The sequence below is a fragment of the Crocuta crocuta genome, unplaced genomic scaffold, assembly GCF_008692635.1.
Source record: "Crocuta crocuta isolate KB4526 unplaced genomic scaffold, BGI_CrCroc_1.0 scaffold217, whole genome shotgun sequence".
Lineage (NCBI taxonomy): Eukaryota > Metazoa > Chordata > Mammalia > Carnivora > Hyaenidae > Crocuta > Crocuta crocuta.
The window spans coordinates 8267578-8287946 of NW_027532208.1; the positions used below are offsets into that span (position 1 = coordinate 8267578).

Consider the following 20369-nt stretch of genomic DNA (forward strand, 5'->3'; position numbering starts at 1 on the left):
CTTCTTATGTAAGTCTCTATCTAGATATCTTATTCATTCTGTTTCTCTGGAGAACCCGAATAAGCCCAGTGAATGTTTCTCTGGAGAACCCGAATAAGCCCAGTGAATGATAGAAAATTCCTGACTTCTGCATGGTTCACTTTAAGTCCACACAATTTGTTAGTGAAAATTCTGTTTCCAGCAATTTTTTTTTTAGTTCTGAATAGCTAGATCACCTTTACTAGTAACACTAATTCTATCACTTTTCTTCATATAGTTGAGAAAGCAGTTTCATGTAAATAGTTCTTTCATTCACATCCTACAAATGCTCTGAGCATCTAATCAGTAGAATTGTTAAAATTCAGGTTTTCTTTTTTTAAGTTTATTTTGAGAAAGAGAGAGCAGGGGATGGGCAGAGAGAATCTCCAGCGGGCTCCATGCTGTCAGCACAGAGCCCGACATGGGGCTTGATCCCCTGAACCATGAGATCATGGCCTGAGCCAAAATGAAGAGTTAGATGCTCAACCCACTTAGCCACCCAGGGGCCCTAAAATGCAGGTTTTCTATGCCAGAGCTCAGCATGCCCTCTCTCTCCACTGCTTCCTATGGCACTAAGAAGAGCCAGTTACAAAATTCAGAGCTGAAGGAACATTAAATGCCATTGGGTTTCCACCTCCCCGTTTTATAGGTTAATGGGATAGACACCAAAGGGGGAAGTACCTCATCAAGGAGCAGCACCTGGACTTGAAAGAGCCTGTTCTTCCCGCTGCCCCAGCCCCCCCAAAACCATCCACTGGTACACAAATATCCGTTCCCCAAAACACCTTGCTCAATGGCTAGTTAAAACCTGGTGAGCTTATTTAATTTTTTGCTCTGTAGACTCACATATGCTCACTTAGCAGGGACAAGCTATTTTTCAAGAGGGACAGGGTCATTCTTACCACAAGCTCATTGAAAAAAAGACTGCAAACAACGTCATATGTGAAAATCAAGAGGATTTTATTGACTTTTATATGTTCTTGGAGAAAACCATTCACATGTAAAAGGTTGACATTTGATATGAGATTTATTCACACTTTTTATTTTATACATAAATTCTTTAATTTGGGGATCAGACCTAAGTTTTCAACAGGACTTTCATGATTATAGTCACAAAATTGGCACACTATATTAAAAAACTAAATCAAACAGAGCTGGACAAAGTAGGCAGCTTTATTCCAATTTAAATCTCAACATGCACCACCCCTCATACATCATCTTGGAAATATCTGCTGTGAGCTTAACTAAAATACTAACTACAGGATATCTGAGGTCACAAATGATTGTTTACAAAATAAAACCTCTTTTCTTAATGCTACTCATTTTGTTATAGAAAAATATTACAAATAAAAATTAGTGCTATTCAAGGTGTTCATTTCAGAATCACATATGGTACACATATATGTGTAAGCCATTATTTCCCCTCATATAGAGCCATCACAATATACTAGATAAAGACTGAGTTACTGATTAAATGTACCTTAGCAAACACAACCAGCTTAGTAATGACGCGTCATTTACTACGCTGACCAATTAAAAATGAGAGTGAATTAAAACACTTCAGGTATTAGGTGCACTCAGAATTTGTTCCTAGTCTGAAACTCAGAAATAACCGCTAGAGTAACATGACAAAATTTATACTTCTTCCTGATACAAGAAATTTGCCTAAAAATCTGTAATTATGAAACAGATTTGCTTTTTATAAAGAAATTGCTAACTTTTTTATTTTCATGGTTAGATTCCTATTTGGAGAGGATTCAAATTTTAATTTGGGCCCTCTTCTCCCAGAGGGTGGGGAGGGGTGGCTGGTGGTATAAGGTATATTTGACAAACACAGAGATGTTTCAAAGAGGACTACAGAGCACTGTTACAATCAAACTGTAATAGTTTCCTTTCTTGTGATTATGTAAATTTTAAAGAAAAGAGGTCCCTCATAAGCTATATACAGCAGTTTACACTTCAGTGTTTTTCACTTGATATACAATTAAAATTAATTTAGGACAAATATTTGTCACATAAATTTATGTAGGCACATCTAAAATCTGCAGCTTTACTGGAGGGGTGAGGTCTTCAGTGGGATCATGATTCTGGATTCCATTTCCTGAATAAGCGGGACTGAAAAGAAGGATCAAGATTACTGGGCTTGTTCTTTTCTAAACAGATTATGGTAAAGATACATTAACAAATACATTGCCGAGAACGTTCAGAAGACATGCTGCTTGAAATCAGAATAGAGGAAAATGTAGGACTGATCTCAGGGGCAGAAACGTACAAGCTAATGGTAGATCGGTTAACATCCTATGAGATGTTACTAGAATTAAAGCAGATTCTGTCTGAAGATGTGTTTTGTTTGTAGGAAATTAGGAAAGTCCTTGTAAGAAAAATGGTGCTTTCTCTAAAGGCTGAGAACTTTGAATTAAAATAAAGTTACATAAAATCAAATAAAACTGCATTTGACTGTATCTTGTGTAAAGGAAGATACACAGTACTTCAAAAACCGTCACTGCTGAATAAAATAGGCCTCTGGAAACTAATAAAAGTGTTAAGAATAGGGAACAAAGTAACATGCAATTATATGGTGTTTTGAACTAAAAGACAATACTTATTTTCTACAACAAACTACTCTTTGATTTTCTTAATAGTATATGAGCTTAAATGTACCTGAAATGCAACGTGATTGGTAGTTATTACCTGTGTCAGTATTGCTGGGGTGTATTCAGCCCAATTGTTCTTGTAAAAATCAAACCACCAGGATTTCATAGTATACATGTATATAGGTATACATGCACATGTACATAAAGTCAAGATGTTCAATTAATTTTCAAAATTACTTTTTAGTTGCTGTATTAAATTATAATGTTTTTGGGAACAGATAATTTTGATGAGAAAGGGAAAACTGAGGAAAAAAGTTGTATATTATTCAGAAAATATAGAAAAGTACAAAAAAAAGGTAATGATGTAGTTTGCAACATGCAAGGGTCTGAAACTGTACCAGACAACATACATAGTTTTTGTTTTAAGATTTTTTTTTTTTTTGGTTTACACCCAATGTGCAGCTCGAGCTCACGACCCTGAGATCAAGGGTCGCATTGGGGCACCTGGGTGGCTCAGTCGGTTAAGCATCTGACTTCAGCTCAGGTCATGCTCACGGCTCCTGAGTTTCAGCCCCACATCGGGCTCTGTGCTGACAGCTCAGAGCCTGAAGTCTGCTTCCAATTCTGTGTCTCCCTCTCTCTGCCCCTTCCCTACTCTTTCTTGCTCTCTCTCAAAAATAAAGAGACATTTAAAAAAAAAAAAAGTCACATGCTCCACTGACTGAGCCAGCCAGGTTCCCCCCAAACACACTTGAAAGAATGAAAATTCCTTATTGAAAAGAAGCCATGCAACTAATAAAGAAAAATCTGACTAATCTCCATCCCCCCAAATTTATGATTCACTATCTTAGAGCAACATACTATTTTTTAAAAAAAGTACAAGGGGCACCTGGCTGGCTCAGTCAGAAGAGCATGTGACACTGTGCTCAGAGTCGTGAGTTCAAGGACCACGTTGGGTGCAGAGATTACTTAAATATATATTTTTTAAAAAGCAATATATTAGCTTTAGGGTGAAAACATAAAACAGTAAGATGAGAAGAATGACAAGGTTTTGTGTTTTGTTTTGTTTTAATGTTTATTTATTTTTGAGAGAGAGAGACAGCAATGAGGAGGGGAGGGTCAAAGAGAGAAGGAGACAGAATCCAAAGACAGGCTCCAGGCTCTGAGCTAGCTGTCAGCACCCGACACGGAGCTCAAACCCACGAACCATGAGATCATGACCTGAGCTGAAGTCGGATGCTCAACTGACTGAGCCACCCAGGTGCCCCAAGCATGACAAGTTTTAAGTCTATGAAAATATTACCTGTATAATACACCAGTTCTTCCCAGCCATGTTTATGCCATGCTGCATTCCGTATATCTTCCCTGGTCTGAAGATCCTTGTAAGCTGAAAAATAACCACACAGAAGCAAGATTTAATCCAAACACACTGTCCTGCATTCCACTAGTTATGTCCAACAAGTACTGATTCAGCTGCTCAGCTAGTTTTCTCAAAGCAACTACTGAGGGAATTTAGTACAAAGCTGGGGATAATTGTGAGCTGGTTATTCTTTAAAAAAAAAAAAAAAATTTTTTTTTAATGTTTGTTTATTTCTGAGAGAGACAGTGCAAGCTGGGGAGGGGCAGAGAGACAGGGAGACAGAATCCAAAGCAGGCTCCAGGCTCTGAGCTGTCAGCACAGAGCCCAACGTGGGGCTCAAACACACAGATGGTGAGACCATGACCTGAGCCGAAGTCGGACACTTAACCAACTGAGCCACCCAGGNCGCGTTAGTTTCTAACTCCTTGCCGTGCAAGATCCTTCCAACTACTCACCAGGGAAATGCCTCTTGACAGGGAGTCAGTCAAGACTAAAAGGACAAGAATCAGGGCTTCTAGTTTCTCTGCCCTGGGACACACACCCTGTTCTCCACAGGACTTCTTTCTCCTTAGGAGAAGACCTACCCTTGTAGGTCTGGCAATTTAACTACCTAAAGATAAAATTTCCCTCAACTAGTAATGGAGTATAAATTTAGTACATAAAATTTTGAAGATGCTGAAAAATAGAAAGAAAAGAAATCTTTGACCTCTCCTCACCCGGAGCAAAGCAATTTAGCATTTGTATGATAAGCAGCAGTGTTCCACTTGAGGTCAGGTGCATGGCTAGTGTCGTGACTCCCCTTGCAGAGAACACAGGTTGGAGAGGGCCGTGTTCTTTTTTTTTTTTTAATTTCAGTTTTTTAATTTCTTAGTTAAAATTTTTTTTATTTGGCAAAATATGCATAGCAAAATTAACTTAAAAAAATTTTTTTTAATGTTTTATTTATTTCTGAGAGAGAGAGAGAGAGAGAGAGGCAGAGTGAGCAGGGAGGGTCAGAGAGAGAGGAGACAATGTGAAGCAGGCTCCAGGCTCTGAGCTGGCTGTCAGCACAGAGCCTGACACGGGGCTCGAATCCACGAACCGTGAGATCATGACCTGAGCTGAAGTTGGACACTTAACCAACTGAGCCACCCAGGTGCCCTGCAAAATTAACTTTTAACCATTTTAAAATATACTCACATGTGAGTGAATAAGTACACTCACAATCATCCCACTTTCGTTATTCTCCATCTCTGCAACTTTTTCACCATCCCAGCTTAAAATTCTGTATCCACTGAACACTAATCCCCCTTTCTCCCAACCCAGAAGCCCCTAGTAGCCTCTACTCTGCGTTCTGTCTCTATGAATTTGCCTATGATAGGGAAATAAGTGGAATCTAATGTTTTCAAGGCTCATCTCTGTTGTAGCATGTATTGGCATTTCGTTCCTTTTTTATGGAAACAATGCTCTATTATATATACATACCACACTTTATCTGTTCATCCATCAGTGGACTTTTGGGTTTGAGGCTTTTAAAGGTGGGAAGTACTTGGGCACGTTCCTATTATTGGGGGAGGGAGCCCACGATGGGGAGGTAGTGGTACAGATGGATAGAAGGTGAGGAAGGAATGGCATCAAGTGCGAGGGTAAAAGGAAGAGGTGCTGTGTTGTAGACAGATCTGCTTTGAAGCCAGACATGCCCAAGTCAGCCTGGTTCAGTTCCTGAGGACTGTAGGTGATTGATTTATCATTTGTTGAGTCACAGGTACCTCATTGTGGTTTGTGGTTGTGAGGATTAAAGAGAATGATGCACAAAATAATCAGCACACTGGAGGTGCTTGATAAATGTGGTTCTCTAAAAAATGTGGAAAATTTGGGGCAGGCACCTGAGAATTCATCTCTGCCTATGTCAGTACTTTTTCCTATAAAGTAGGGCAGTGGACATTTGGGACACTGACTGGGGACAACAAAGGAAGGTAGAGAAAAGGAATGCCCAAGAAAAGACACATGCTGCAATCTGGCAGCTCTCCAATGCCGGAGCACCACACTCTTCCTAGCTTCTGCATCGGCATGGAGGAGCATCTTGGTGAACCCCTCACCTGCTCTTGTGAAGCCTAAAGTCCTCCCCACGGGACAGAGTTAAGGGCCCATGCTCCCCACAGCTTCTGTCAGAGCTGTCACTTACACCCCCCTGGTGCCTGTCTGCCCCTTCACCTGGGAGTCCCTATCCAGACACACTGGAAACCCTAACATGAGTGGAGTGTGTACCCAGCTTGACCTCTGCCTGAGAGTCGGAGCACATGGCAGCCCTGCCCATCAAGTCCCTTTGCTCAGGGACAGAGGGTGTCTGGGAAGGTCCGAGGGAGCCTAGCCTGAGGGGAAGGGGAGGGAAGAGGTCTGACTTCTCAGTTTATATCCTCCAGATAGACCACATTATTATTTAAAAAAATAATAAAAACTACTTCACCCTACTTTCAACCCATAAAGGTTAAATTATGTTTAGCATAATCTCTAAAAGCAGGGACGTATGTTTTGAAGATGTGTTTCCAAATCTATTATATTTGACAACTCTGATATTTATGAAGGCAAATCCCAGTTAGCTAGGGAACTAAGCTCCCTAGGACAATGCTGCACCGATGCTCTGGGGAGCAGCTATTATTTGGTGTAGGGATTTCAACTGCTTACACGTCAGGGAGGCCCAGTATGTGCAGCTGAGATGAGACCCTGGTTGAAGCAGTGATTGGTGGGGGTGAGGATGGGGGTCTCCTCCCCAGACCCTGACGGTTTAGGGGAAAGGGGGCTCCAGGAGCACAGTGTAAAAACTACTTCTCTTGCCTCAAGTTATCCATTTCAGACTTAGGTCCCCAGCAGTTCTCTTACCATTTAGCCAGTTTGCACATTTGTAGTTTTCGGACCACTTTTTATAACCTCCCATATCTGCATCACTGTTCTAGCCCTTCCTGCTTAACTTTACCTGCAACCTATTTAGATCCTAAAGTCTAATTCATATTTACCTTTTACTGAATTTCCTCAACGACATGTAAGTTTATATCCCTTTAAGTGCTGGGAGTGCCCCGAATATAACTGTTACTGATCACACACTGCCTCGGGCATATCCCTCATGTTGGCTTAATCCCTTATTAGACCGGTCTCTTATCTTCATAAGCCTGCCATGCTAACACAGCAGGCTCGCAGGATGCAGCGTGTGGTGGGACCCAGCAGCCAAACTAATACCTCAGTTAATTAATATGGTCTGGAACGGAGTCATGCTTTTCATTTTTTAAACTTTAATAAACAAGGGTGTCTGGGTGGCTCAGTTGGTTGAGTGATGGACTTTGGCTCAGGTCATGATCTTACAGTTTGTGGGTTTGAGCCCCACTTTGGGCTTGCTGCCATCAGTGCAGAGCCTGCTTCAGACTCTCTGTCCCCCTCTCTCTGCCTTTCCCCTGCTCGCACTCTCTCTCTCTCAAAATAAACATTTGAAAGAAACCCACAAAAACTTTAATGAACATATGCAGATGTGCCCAGAATGTACCAAGCTATTACTTAGACCTAATTCCCATTCTTAGCCGGGAGACAGACACAAATAGCCACAATGTGACGACCTGCATGATACTGGGTTCTGAGGTTCTGAAGAGAAGAGTGATGTTCATTGGGGGCGGGGGGGGGGGGGGGGGNAAAAGTGGGCAGGGGTGGAAAAGGTAAGAAGAGAAGGACCTCTGGACAATGTCATCAGACATAGGCAGGCAGTGAATGAGTGTGTGGGGGAGGCGTCTCTCTGGAAAAATGCAGGATTGTTTCTGAGGAGCCATGGGAATTATCTAGAAAGGGACCCTCTCCCATGGCTGCTTGCTCCTTTCATCTCTATTCCCGCTCCCACGTCAGCCACTAGTGTGCCACATATCTACGGGCCTTTCACTGTTGACCTCTTTCCTTCCAGATAGTTCATCACTGCTGACCTCTTTCTTGTAGAGAGCCCAGCACTGACTTTCCATCTATGATGTCTGGATTTGCTACGGTGTTTAAAGTTACTGGCTTGTGATGTGGTTTCTTGCCTAGTTTAACTTATTTGGTAATGAACCTTGAAATCCTAGTAACACCAAAATGAAGGAAAAAATACATACCCCAAAGATGATGCACCATATATAGCTGCCCAATCTGAGAGAAGAATCCTCCAACTGCTTCATTACCATCCTGTCTGAAGCGAATTGCACGAGCCCTGTAAGGGACAATGACAACGTTCAGATACTGAATTAGGTACATTTAAAAGAATCAGATTTTTTCCACCCTCGGAGCAAGCTGTTCAATATGAAGACTTTTTTTTTAACTACCAAATGCAATCGAATGTTATTTTAATGTAGATAACCTTTATAAATAAGAGTCATCTTTAGGGGAAGTGGACAGTAATGACTAGACAAAATCAGTGTTTCAGCATACATGGTTGCACTCCTGATTCTTGATATAAAGTCAAAAAAATTGGCAGAGGATAGGACCTGCCAACTTAAACAGAATTGCTTTTCCAAGAACCTGCTGGGAAAAAGTGAAGAAAACCTGGATATTAGAACACCCAAGATGGCAGGAGTTACTGACTTACTAAGGGAGACAGGGGCCACCCCTGGAGAGTAGGGTTTAAGACAGAAGAGAAGGGAGCACACCCTCAAAGCAGCTGCGACCATGAACTCTGGAAGACCCATGAGCTCTCTGAACTAGAAGGGAGATTCTTCAACCTCTTGGACAGCACATGGAAGAACGTGAATGTGCAGCTTCCTGGCGATAGGAAGGTATCACTATCAAAACTGGAGTGGCCTCATGGTATTCTAAAGGAGCCACACTTGCCCAATCACTGTGCTGCACACCTAAAACCAATTTAACATGTGTGTCAATTATACTTCAATAAAAAATGAAAGAAAAAAGATCCTGCCTCTTGTTTTGTTGTGTCTTTTTTTTTTTTTCTTACCAGAAGGAACCATCAGTAAATGAGTACCAAACAGCATTCCTATGTGTGGAAGAATGTGTATATATATATATATACATGTCTATGTATAACATGAAATTGTGATTAAATTGACTAAAAATTTGCATTTGTCTTAAACTTTCCTTTTTAAAATTTCCTACTGCAAAAGGTATTAGTTCCTTAAGCACCTTCTTTCATATTTGTACCAAGTACTTTATATTTATATTTAGTGATGCATCTGAAATCCTAAAACTATTTTTAGGAAATGTGTATGTTTTCCAGAAGCCGTTTTCTAGAATCAAACTTGAAAATGAAAGAAGTGGCTTGAATGATACAGGGAAGTCACCCAGAAAAGCACAGCTGGAGACTCCCCACCACAGAGTACCCAGTAAATTTACATCAACACTGTCCCAGGCTTTGGCCTAAAGTCTGTCATATCAAGGTGATAGGACTTGGGAAGATAGACTCATTATAATTAATTTAGAAGAGTTGGGGGCATATGAACAAGGATATCAATCTACTGACATCTATCATGAGACAGAACTCCTGAGGGACAAGGTATCTGAGTTGGCTTGACCACTACATTCTTGTCCTGAGGGCAAACTTCATAGTAACTGAATTAGAACATCAAGGAAGAAGGGGGGTACAAGATCAGAGCAAGGACAATTGCAGTGGGAGTGATAAAGCCAGCCTCCTCAAGATCAATTTATACATCTCAGCTCTCATCCCCATCAGCTCAACTCTAAGGGTGACCCAAGCTTTCGGATTCTTTTGTGTCGAAGGAGGGATCTCTCACCATTTCTCCCGTGGGCTACTCCTAAATGATGTTAAATTCTTTAACCTTTATATTTAGAATTAAGTGATTGATATCTTCACAAAAATTACAAATCTGATTGGTAAATTATTGAAATTAAGCAAATCACTTTAACGTGCTTTCTAACTTAGAGTTGGGGGAAAACTGTCTTTCACTGATCGTGATAAATAGGACCATTCATTCCATTATGAATTTTTCTAATTCGGTTACAGTAGGCAAAGAAAACATACTTGCCTTAGCCTGGTAATAATCAGAAGCATGTACTGAAGAGGAGATCACCATCTTAAATAGTTACCTATGTGCCAAAATATAAATTGAATGCTGAGCTGGATTTATAAATAATTTTTTAAATAACTGAAGAATAAACCTCAGTACTTCCTTGTAAAGTCCACAGTGGACAAGTCTTTTTATTATTATTTTTTTAAGTTTGTTTATTTGTTTATTTAGAGAGCAGAGTGCATGAGTGGAGAAGGGGCGGGGGAAGGGGGGAGACAGAGAATCCAAAGCAGGCTCTGCACTGTCAGCGGAGTTGACAGTTGGGTTCAAATCCACAGACCAGGAGATCATGACCTGAGAAAATAAGAGTCGGATGCTCAACTGACTGAAGCACCCAGGCCCCCCCATGGTGGGCAAGTCTTAATTAGTAACATGCAAAAATAGAAATAACGAATGATCCTATTCTGTGGGCAACTAAATCATTACATTTATAAGGTGCCTCCCTAAAAAAGCTCCCTTAATAAAATGGTGCTTATAGGTACCAAGTGTATAACAGTATACAATTAAATATGTCTTTCTTAGTTTTCAAATTAAAAAAAATTCTACCAGTATTGAATCTTGTCAAATGACTTCTGAACATGTATTCAGATGATTTTTAAATTAGCTTTTAAATTATTATTTAAAATGCTCTGGCCACCTAGATTTTGAATACATCAATATTTTACATTTTCTCCTATTTGTTTCAGACCTTTTCAAAAAGGATCACTGTAAAACCAGGTGAAGCTCCCTCTGCATCCTCATCCCCACCCCCAGCCATCTTCCCCCATGAATTACATTTTGGAAGCAGTTACCTCTTTTGAAGACATGTCTTCCTGTCTATGGTTTTATATTTCTACTTTATATGTATGTATCCACAAACAACAGTTCTATCTTTTTCATATAACTCTTGTTATATACAACTTTTTGTTTATATAACTCTCTTGTTACATCATTTAAAAAATTACCAAGGGGACACCTGGGTGGCTCAGTTGGTTAGGCGTCTGACTTTGGCTCAGGTCATGATCTCTTGGTTTGTGAGTTCAAGCCCTGTGTCCTGATCTGTGCTGACAGCTCAGAGCCCGGAGCCTGCTTTGGATTCTGTGTCTCCCTTTCTCTGTCCCTCCCCGATTTGTGCTCTGTTTCTCTCATAAATAAATAGACATTTAAAAAATTTTTTTATTTTTAATTACTGAGAGAGATAGAGACAGTGTGAGCAAGAGAGGGTCAGAGAGAGAGGGAAACACAGAACCTGAAACAGGTTCCAGGCTCTGTCAGCACAGAGCCCGACGTGGGGCTTGAACCCACAAAATGTGAGGTCATGACCTGAGCCGAAGTCGGACACTTAACCAACTGAGACACCCAGGTGCCCCATACATTTAAACTTTTTTTTTTTAATGTTTTATTTATTTCTAGGAGAGAGAGAGACAGTGTGAGCAGGGGAGGGTCAGAGAGAGAGGGAAACACAGAACCTGAAACAGGTTCCAGGCTCTGTCAGCACAGAGCCCGACGCGGGGCTCGAACCCACGAACCGCGAGATCATGACCTAAGCGAAAGTTGGACGCTTAACCGACTAAGCCACCCAGGCGCCCCTAAACTTTTTTTTTAAATTTATCTAAACGATACCACGTTGTACACATTCTTTAACTAGCTCTTTCTCCTCAACTTAAGTGTTTTCAATACTGATCCATATGCAGATCTGTTTTACTTTAACCACCATGTAAGATTCCATTAGAGAGGCACATCTGGGTGGCTCAGTCGGTTAAACGTCCACCTTTGGCTCAGGTCATGATCTTGTGGTTCATGGATTTGAGTCCCAAGTAGGGAGGGCTCTGTGCTGACAGCTCAGAGCCCAGAACCTGCTTCAGATTCTGTCTCCCTCTCTCTCTCTGCCCTTTCCCTTGCTCATGTTCTCTCTCTCTCTCAAAAATAAACATTAAAAAAAAAAAAAGAAAAAGAATCTACTGCCTGAATATATATAATCTATTCCCCTCAGGCACATAGCTGTTTACAAGTTTGGCAACTGACCTTTTTTCTTCTTATGTAACCACTAGTTTCTGCCATGCATTCAGCATTTACCGCCCACCTAGGATGTGCCAGGTCTTGTAGACAGAGTTGTAGAACTAGAAACTGGAGACTCCACCGGGGTGACAAGTGCTCTAACAGAGATATGGCGGCCGGGTATTTGGGGTGCAGACATCAGACACCTATTACAACCTCAACAGTGTTATATTAATCAATTTCCTTTTTTTGAATTATTCTTGGTTTCATGGTATAAATTCTCTTTGGTGAGGTGTGTGTGTGTGTGTGTGTGTGTGTGTCGTTAGCAGCTTTGCTGAGGTATTTTTTACATACCGTAAAATTCACGTAGGTGTATGTACTTTTTTTTTTTTTAGTAAATTTACAGACTTGTGCAATCATCACAATCCAATTGTGCTTAAAAGATTCCTTGTGCTCATCCACAATCATTTTCTGTTACCACCCGCAGCCCCAGGAAACCACTAATCTGTCTCCATAGATTTGATTTTTTCTGGATATTGCAAACAAACGGAATCACAGAATGTGTGCTGCTTTGGACTCTTTCACATAGCATGTTTTTGAGGTTCACCTATATTTGTGGTACATATCAGCAGTTCACTTCTTTTTTACTGCTGAATAGTATTCCATTATGTGGATATACCACTGCTTATGTTTCCATTCCTCTGCTGATGGGCATTTTAGGCTATTTCCACTATTTGGTTATTATGAAATGCTATGATCACTGTCTATGAATTTATATGAATGCGTGCTTTCATTCTCTTGGGTATGTACCTAGGAATAGAACTGCGGGGTCACATGGTAATTCCATGTTTAACATCTTGAGTAACTGCCTATTTTACGAAGCAGCTGTACCACTTAACATTCTCACCAGCAATGTATGAGGGCCCCAATTTATTTACAACTTCACCAACATATTATTATATCTTCTTAGCGATAGCCATCTGAATGTCGGGGACGTCTTCTCTCCTTGTGGTTTTACTTTGCATTTCCTTAATGACTGAGAGTATTGAGCACTTTTTCATGTGCTTATTAGGCATTTATACATTTCCTTTGGTGAAATGTCTATTCAAATCCCTTGCCCACTGAAATATTTTTTGAAAATTTACTTTATGATTATTATTTATTTTTTATTGTGGTAAAAAACACATAACATTAAACTTAACTTAGCCATTTCACAGTTCAATAGTGTCATGAACACTCACATTGTGCAAGAGATCCCTAGAACTTTTTCATTTTATAAAATTGAAACTCAATACTCACTAAATACCAAGTCCCCTATTCATTTTCCATCACTGTGATTCTGATTACTTTAGAGACTTTGTACTTGTGGAATCATATACTATTTGTCCTTTTATGACTGGCTTATTTTAATGTCCTCAGGGTTCATCCATATTGCAGCACATGGCAGAATTTCCTTCTTTGAAAGGCTGCATAATATTCCCTTATATGTATATGTCACATTTTCTTTATCCATTCATCTGTTGATAGATATTTGGGTTGCTTCCACCTCTTGGCTACTGTGACTAAAGCTGCAATGAAAATGAATGTGAAAATATCTCTGAGATGCTGCTTTGAATTCTTTTCATTATAAACTCAGAAATAGGACTGCTGAATCATGTGGTAATTCTATTTTTAATATTTTGAGGAACCTCTGTATTGTTTTCCATAATGGCTGCAGCATTCTACATTCCTACCAACAATGCACAAAGGTTCCAATTTCTCTGTATCTTCACCCCACTTTCTGTTACTTTCTGTTCTCTTGATAATGGCAATCATAAAGGCTGTGAGATGATACCTCATTTTAGGTTTTTTTAAAATCTCATTGTAGTTTTAATTTTCATTTCTCTTACGATTAATGATGCTGAACATCTTTTCATATGCTTTTTGGCTGTTTGTATATCTGTGAAGAAACGTCTATTCAATTCCTTTGTCCATTTTTTAAATTGGGTTATTTGTCTTATTATTGAGCTGTAGGACTTCGTTATACATGCTGGATACAAGTCCTTTATCAGATACAATTGTAAAATTTTCTCCCAGTCTGTCACTTGCCTTTTAATTTTTTAAATGATGCCTTTTAAATTACAAAAGTTACTAATTTTGATGAATCGTAGTCTATCATTTTCTTTGATGGATTGTGATTTTGGTGTTACATGCTTAACCTAGGTCACAAAGATTCTCTCCCATGTTTTCTTCTAAAACCTTTATGTTATGGTTAATTTTGTGTATAATGTAAGGCAGGCATCTAAATTCATCCTTTTGCAAAGATATCCATTTGTCTCAGCATTCTTTGTTGAAAAGACTATCCCCATTGAATTGACTTGGTGCATGTGTTGAAAAGAAATGGGTCATATATGTGAGTTTATTTCTGGACTTGCACTTCTGTTCCATTGATCTGTATATACCTGTTCTTATACCAGTATCACACTCTCTTGATTACTACAGCTTTGTCGTCAGTTTTGAAATTGAGAAGTGTGAGTCCTCCAACTTTGTTCTTCCATTTTCAAGGTTGTTTTAGCTGTTTTGGGTCCTTCACATTTCTGAAGGCTGCTGGGATTTTGATTGGGATTGTGGTAAATCTATAGATCAGTTTGGGGAAAAGCTGGTATTTTGCTACTTAAATGAAGAAAAACACCTAAGCAACTGTGTCATTGTGGTGCTGTTTATGTGATAAAAACAATATTTCAAAAAAAAGGTAATATCCAAGAATATGAAATTACCTAACGCAACACTAGGTTTTATTTAAAAAAAAAAAAAAAAAAAAAATAGAGGTGCCTGGGTGGCTCAGCTGGTTAAGTATCTGACTTTGTCTTAGGTCATAATATCACAGTTTGTGAGTTCAAGCCCCACATGGTGCTCTGTGCTGACAGCTCAGACCCTGGAGCCTGCTTCACATTCTGTGTCTCCCTCTCTGCTCCTCCCCTGCTCATACTCTTTCTCTCTCTCAAAACTAAACAAACACTAAAAAAATTTTAAAAATATAGTGCTTATCTCTTAGAGATATATACGAAAATATTTATGGATGAAATGACATGCTGTTTGGATTTACTTTCAAATAAACTGGGTTGGGAGAGTTAGACCTAAGCAAGACTGACCATGTGCTGGTAACTACTGAAACTAAGTAATGGGAATGGAAGGTGGGGATCCATGGTATTATTCTCTCTAGTTTTGTTTATGTTGGAAAAATTCCATAATAGAAACATCAAACAAAACAGTCTAATATCAAATAATGGCTTTATCCTCAGATTTTATTCCTGAATTAACACTATGGCTTAAAATTATCTTATTATTATTTGTAATAAGATTACAAAGTCATCATTTGGTAATATACTCACCAGTAATTGCCCCATTCAATCATAGTTCCTGGCTGAAAAGAGATTTGGATTTTGGTTTGTTAGTTCTTCTGTGAAGAAATATGGAAACAGCAGTATAAAAAATATCAAATGATGAACTTAAAACTGAATTTTGAATAGTGTGAAGTGTAACAAAATAGTATTATTCACTGTGCACATATATATCCCATAGTGGGAGTCCTATTCTATTCTACTTTGTACAAGAAGACAGTATTTATGGAAAGTCATCCAATTATGGTTATTGAAACCATAGTTGAGCCCATCCTTCAGATGTACTGAAATCATTAAGTTGTTGGTACCCGTTCAAACTTTATTGTGATATAAAAAAAATTCAATTTAAGTAATTTAATAAGGACAGCACTGTTGTTTTTTTTTTCCAGTATAATTGTGAGTATTGGACTACTAAAATCTATTGATATGTACTCCTTTTAACAATGTTGCTATGTTGCTATCTGGGGTTTTCTTTCAAGTAGTCACTTAGTGGGGAAACATCAAGAAAGTTTTATAAAATATTATTGCTTTTGACTCTTATGGTACAGTCTAACTTATTCAGCAGTCTCATTTTTATTATATAGAGAACTAGTTGCTCTAGTTCAATTATAGTAGATGCTATGTATTATAGCTAGTCCTGCATTTTAGGTCTTTCCTCTTAAAAATAGCAATGCTCTACAGAAAAAAAGTCAAATGATAAAGACTGTATATAAGATTATAAGAAACAAAAGAGCTTAGCAATAGAGAAGGCATGAGAGAGAAGATGGAAGGAAGGAAGGAAGGAAGGAAGGAAGGAGAGAGAGAGGCTGGACAGGGGAGAAAATAAGTCAATCAACATATTAAGCCAATCACGTCGCAGAATGTAAAGCCCACTAGTGTGGTAGGCGCTGGGCTGCCAGTGCCTCCTCACAGAAGCAGGGGAGGGCAGCTGGCTGGTAGTTCCGTACTTACTCGGAGCTGGTAGGATCGGAGTTCATATATATTCGGTCCTGACCGTGGGACAGGCTCATTCCAGAAACTGAACTCCAAGAGCAGCTGATTCTTCCTAGAGAGAAGCATGTTGCTTCTTGCCTTGCGGAATTCCACAAATGCCTTTGAGGGAAAAAACATGCTCATGAAATGTTCTAGTATTTACATATAAACCCACTTTAGTATAGTATCATTTATGTTCCTCTTATAATAGAATCCTATCATAAACAGGCCCCCAGGTGACCGAAGATAGCCCGAATTTACATCTCGTTGAACCAGCATAACAACTAAAGCATTCACTTTCATTCTCAAAAGGGTCCAGGTTTAGACACCAAACTACATGGCCATCTTAATGACTTAAATAACAATATTAATTACTTAAAGAACAATTTAATCTCCTACCTTTTTAAGTCCTCTTAACAGTGTCTGACAGCATATTAGCAAAAGAAGACATAAAGACTAACAAAACACCAGATAGTCCAAAAGCCATTTAAATTTGGACAGGGAATCTACACTGAAGGTTTTCCTTACTAATAATCGACAGCTATTAAAATTCTCTTCACTGACTTGCACCTATTCCTGAAGGGAACAGGGAGGGGAGGGAAGTCAGCTCAAAGAAAAGACTATGTGGTTGGCAGTTCCTGAAGCAGGTATGTGTTAGGTAATCTAGGCCTGACTGTGTCTACCGTGCTGACTTACTGGCAACAAAGTACCAGTTTCTCAGTTTCAAAGTACAACTGATTTTTATAATATCTTAACAGTATTACAACAGGTTAATTATAATGTTTCAATACTATCTGAATATTTACTTTTCAAATAGTGAAGCTTTTATTAATGTTAAAAAAAAAATGGTGACAGAAAAGAGTCATTTAATTCTGTGCTATCATTTATTGTATCATTAGTCTGGTAAGTAAACAGTTTTCAAAATCATTACCTGATTTTCTCTGAGTTTACTCATGACCTCTGTGAGGGCTGGATAGCCTCCTTCGTACCTCCAGAGGTGGACTGCAATATATTTTGAAAGATAATATACATTTAGAGTTTTACGATCCTCCTCCCTTGAAAATATTCTATATATACACAGAACGTTAACACAGTACAAAACTGTAATGTGCCATGTGGTGGCCTATGAGTACACCATGAAGTTTCAAGATAGATTTAAATGTTAATTAAAAAAAAGTAGTTTCTGTAATCAATTACTGAAGAAACTACTTTAGTCATAAAACTAGATGGACACTTGGAAAGCTTTGATTTTAAAAACAAACATTACATTTACTATTATTTAAGTTGTTAACAGTAAAGGCTTAGGGAACAAGGGTTTATTCCAAAGACTTCTGCTTCCTACCAGCTTGATCCTGTTCGCCATACCACGTGTTCCAAGTCCCCACCAAAGTACAAGGATAATGCTTATCTTCGTGAATCTTTGGCAACACCTCTTGACTTAAAGAGAAGAAACAGCAACACTAATTAAACAACTGATAAGATAATACCAGCTGGACAACACATGATCAGCAGTAGGAAAAAGGCCATCTACTCTGTTCTGACAACTGACCTCAGCGTATTTCGGATAAAATGATGTGCAGAATTAACCTTTTAGCTTAATTTTACTACACTCTAATGTCCCACTTATCGGAAGGTTAGGTTTCTGTTACCCAGCTACCTACAATGGTTGTAAACAACTCAAGTACGGTGATAAAAACAGATAAAGAAAACCCAAAGGTCCCAGGATCCCAGGAAATACATGGGTCTACTATTTGCTATTTCAGGGGGGAAAAAAAAAAAAGAAATACCTAGGGAAGGGGATGCTGAAGTTTCTAAAAGCTACGTTCTGCTGACTCCCAAGGGAGGAAGGAGAGAAACAGGAATAGTAGAAAAACAGCACGAAAGAAATAAGAGAAGAAAGTAATGTTTAAGATAGGGGAGACAACAGAAGCAGCATAAGCAGGGAGAGGAAGCCGGGGCAGAGAACAAGTTGGCCATAAGGAAGAGGAAGAAGACAGAGCTAGAACACAATACATTCTGGAAGCAACCCAGCTCTAACAGTCTTAGAGGACATTGACATGGCAGAACAATCCAAATTAAAGAGACAGCATGGAGCATAAATTAGGTTATATTCAATTCAACCAGCTGAGGGGATTTAGAAAGTATCACATGATCCCATGTTGAACACCCTTCCGCAGTTCATTACCAGTGATTGCACAGGAGTAGTGGCAAAACCATGACAGGTCACGGCAGTGTATGAATTTAACAGAGGTGTCAGCACTTGGTTCCACTGAAACTTTCCTCTAGTACAGATTCGAATGTATAGGAAGAGGCATAACTGTGCCTTACCAAAAGAAAAGCCAAAATCTGCACACTTTTTGATAGAAAAATCGTGATGATAAAGTATAATAGAGATTCAACAATAAATGCAAAAGGATATCAAGGGTCAGAAATGGAACCTGTTCAAACTATTTGCTAACACTGAGTGATATTAAGTTATTGATCGCCACCAGATGATGGGGCACCAGAACTGAGTGTATAATGCATTGTTAATCAAGAAAAGCTCAGAAAGGTCTTATAGTTAACTAATTGAAAACCCATATATTTTTATGTTTCAGTATAATAACCACACCATGTGTATTTTTTGAAATGCCACCCTTCAAAAAATTTGGTGTGATCATTGTAGTGGGCCAAAAATCCTCATATTTAGGGGCGCCTGAGTGGCTCCGTTGGTTAAGCATTCGACTTTGGTTCAGGTCATCATCTCATGGTTTGTGAGTTCAAGCCCCCCATCAGGCTCTCTGCTGTCAGCATGGAGCCTGCTTTGGATCCTCTGTCCCCTTTTCTCTGCCTCTCCCCTGCGTGTGCTGTTTCTTTTTAAAATAAATAAATAAACTTTAAAAAAAAAAAAAAGACCTTTTAGAAATAACACAGGGCTGATGAAAATCAGGGTGGGGAAACGTGGATTATGTGAAGTTACTGGAAATGGGTTTCCTTTTTGTTCCATGACATGAGCAGGACGTAAACAACCCCAATTTGGAGCCAGTGTAGAAGAAGGAAATCTGGACAGACGACCAGGTGGGATCCAGACAGGGGCTGGGGTCTGACAATGGGACCTAGGTTTTTTACCAATACAAAGTCATATCCTCTTTGTCAGGAGCTCAAAAGTGGCCCTTGGAAGCCCCAGCCTTACATGAATGAAAGTTCTAAGGCAGGTACTACTTATACTCAGAACTGGATGGGTTGGGCAGAACCTCAGCAATGGGGCCCCTAAAAACCAGGCAGCAGTTAAGTCTTTATGTATTGGAAACAGGGAGCTGCTGTAAGTTTCAGAGAGAAGAAAAAAACATGATGAAGGAGAAAGCAGAACTCAGGTAGATCAATTTGACAAACTTCTGAGTAACGGATTGGGTAAGGTACAGGTACCACTTTGAGGCCAGGAAGGCAGTCAGCAAGGAGGTTACTTGCTGACTCAACAAGCGAGAGGGAGATGGGAAAGGAAATAAAATAGAACCAAAATGCATGCCAAATGAAGGACGCATAGTTCTTAACAACCAAGAGCAAAGAACAAAGGAAAAGGATAAATAAAACTATGGTGAGTGACACATGTTGGAAGTGGGAAGAGCCAGGTGATTCTACGTGTTGAGTTTGAAGGGAGAGGATGACATCCAAATAGAAATACAAATACATAGGAGATGAAAATCTGAGACAGGAGATGAAATGATACAAACAGGACAGGAAAGATAATCCAGGGAAACATTAGTATAGATAAGAAATTTCATTTTAAGAGAAAAGATTTAGAAATAAGCATGTGCTTTATTTTAGGACTTTTTTTTTTTTAAATAAAGAGAACTATGCTGAGGTGATTAAGAAACTCTATAGTAATATTATATTTCATGAATCACCTCCCAAAACAAAACAACAAAAGATTTTTGCATCCGAAAATTATGCTGATTCTGGTGACAAAATCATTTGCTTTCTCATAAAAGAAGCAGATATAAAAGGTAAAAATATGCTTTTTAATTATATTTGCTCACAACTGATCATTAAAATACAATGTTGGCTT

General features: G+C 39.1%; 1 protein-coding gene across 1 annotated transcript in view; it reads right to left on the reverse strand.

The window, feature by feature from the left end:
* Positions 1 to 957: 957 nt before the first annotated feature.
* The window catches only part of NIPSNAP2 (nipsnap homolog 2), a 32068-nt gene continuing 12656 nt past the window's right edge, over positions 958 to 20369 (reverse strand). The window contains exons 4-10 of the mRNA XM_077777873.1: positions 17667 to 17761; positions 17256 to 17326; positions 16304 to 16444; positions 15344 to 15375; positions 8076 to 8170; positions 3916 to 3999; positions 958 to 2133 (exon numbers count right to left, since the gene is read on the reverse strand). Of these exons, the coding sequence (XP_077633999.1) occupies positions 2069 to 2133; positions 3916 to 3999; positions 8076 to 8170; positions 15344 to 15375; positions 16304 to 16444; positions 17256 to 17326; positions 17667 to 17761 (583 nt within the window). The 3' untranslated portion in view covers positions 958 to 2068. The remainder of the gene's footprint in view (positions 2134 to 3915; positions 4000 to 8075; positions 8171 to 15343; positions 15376 to 16303; positions 16445 to 17255; positions 17327 to 17666; positions 17762 to 20369) is intronic.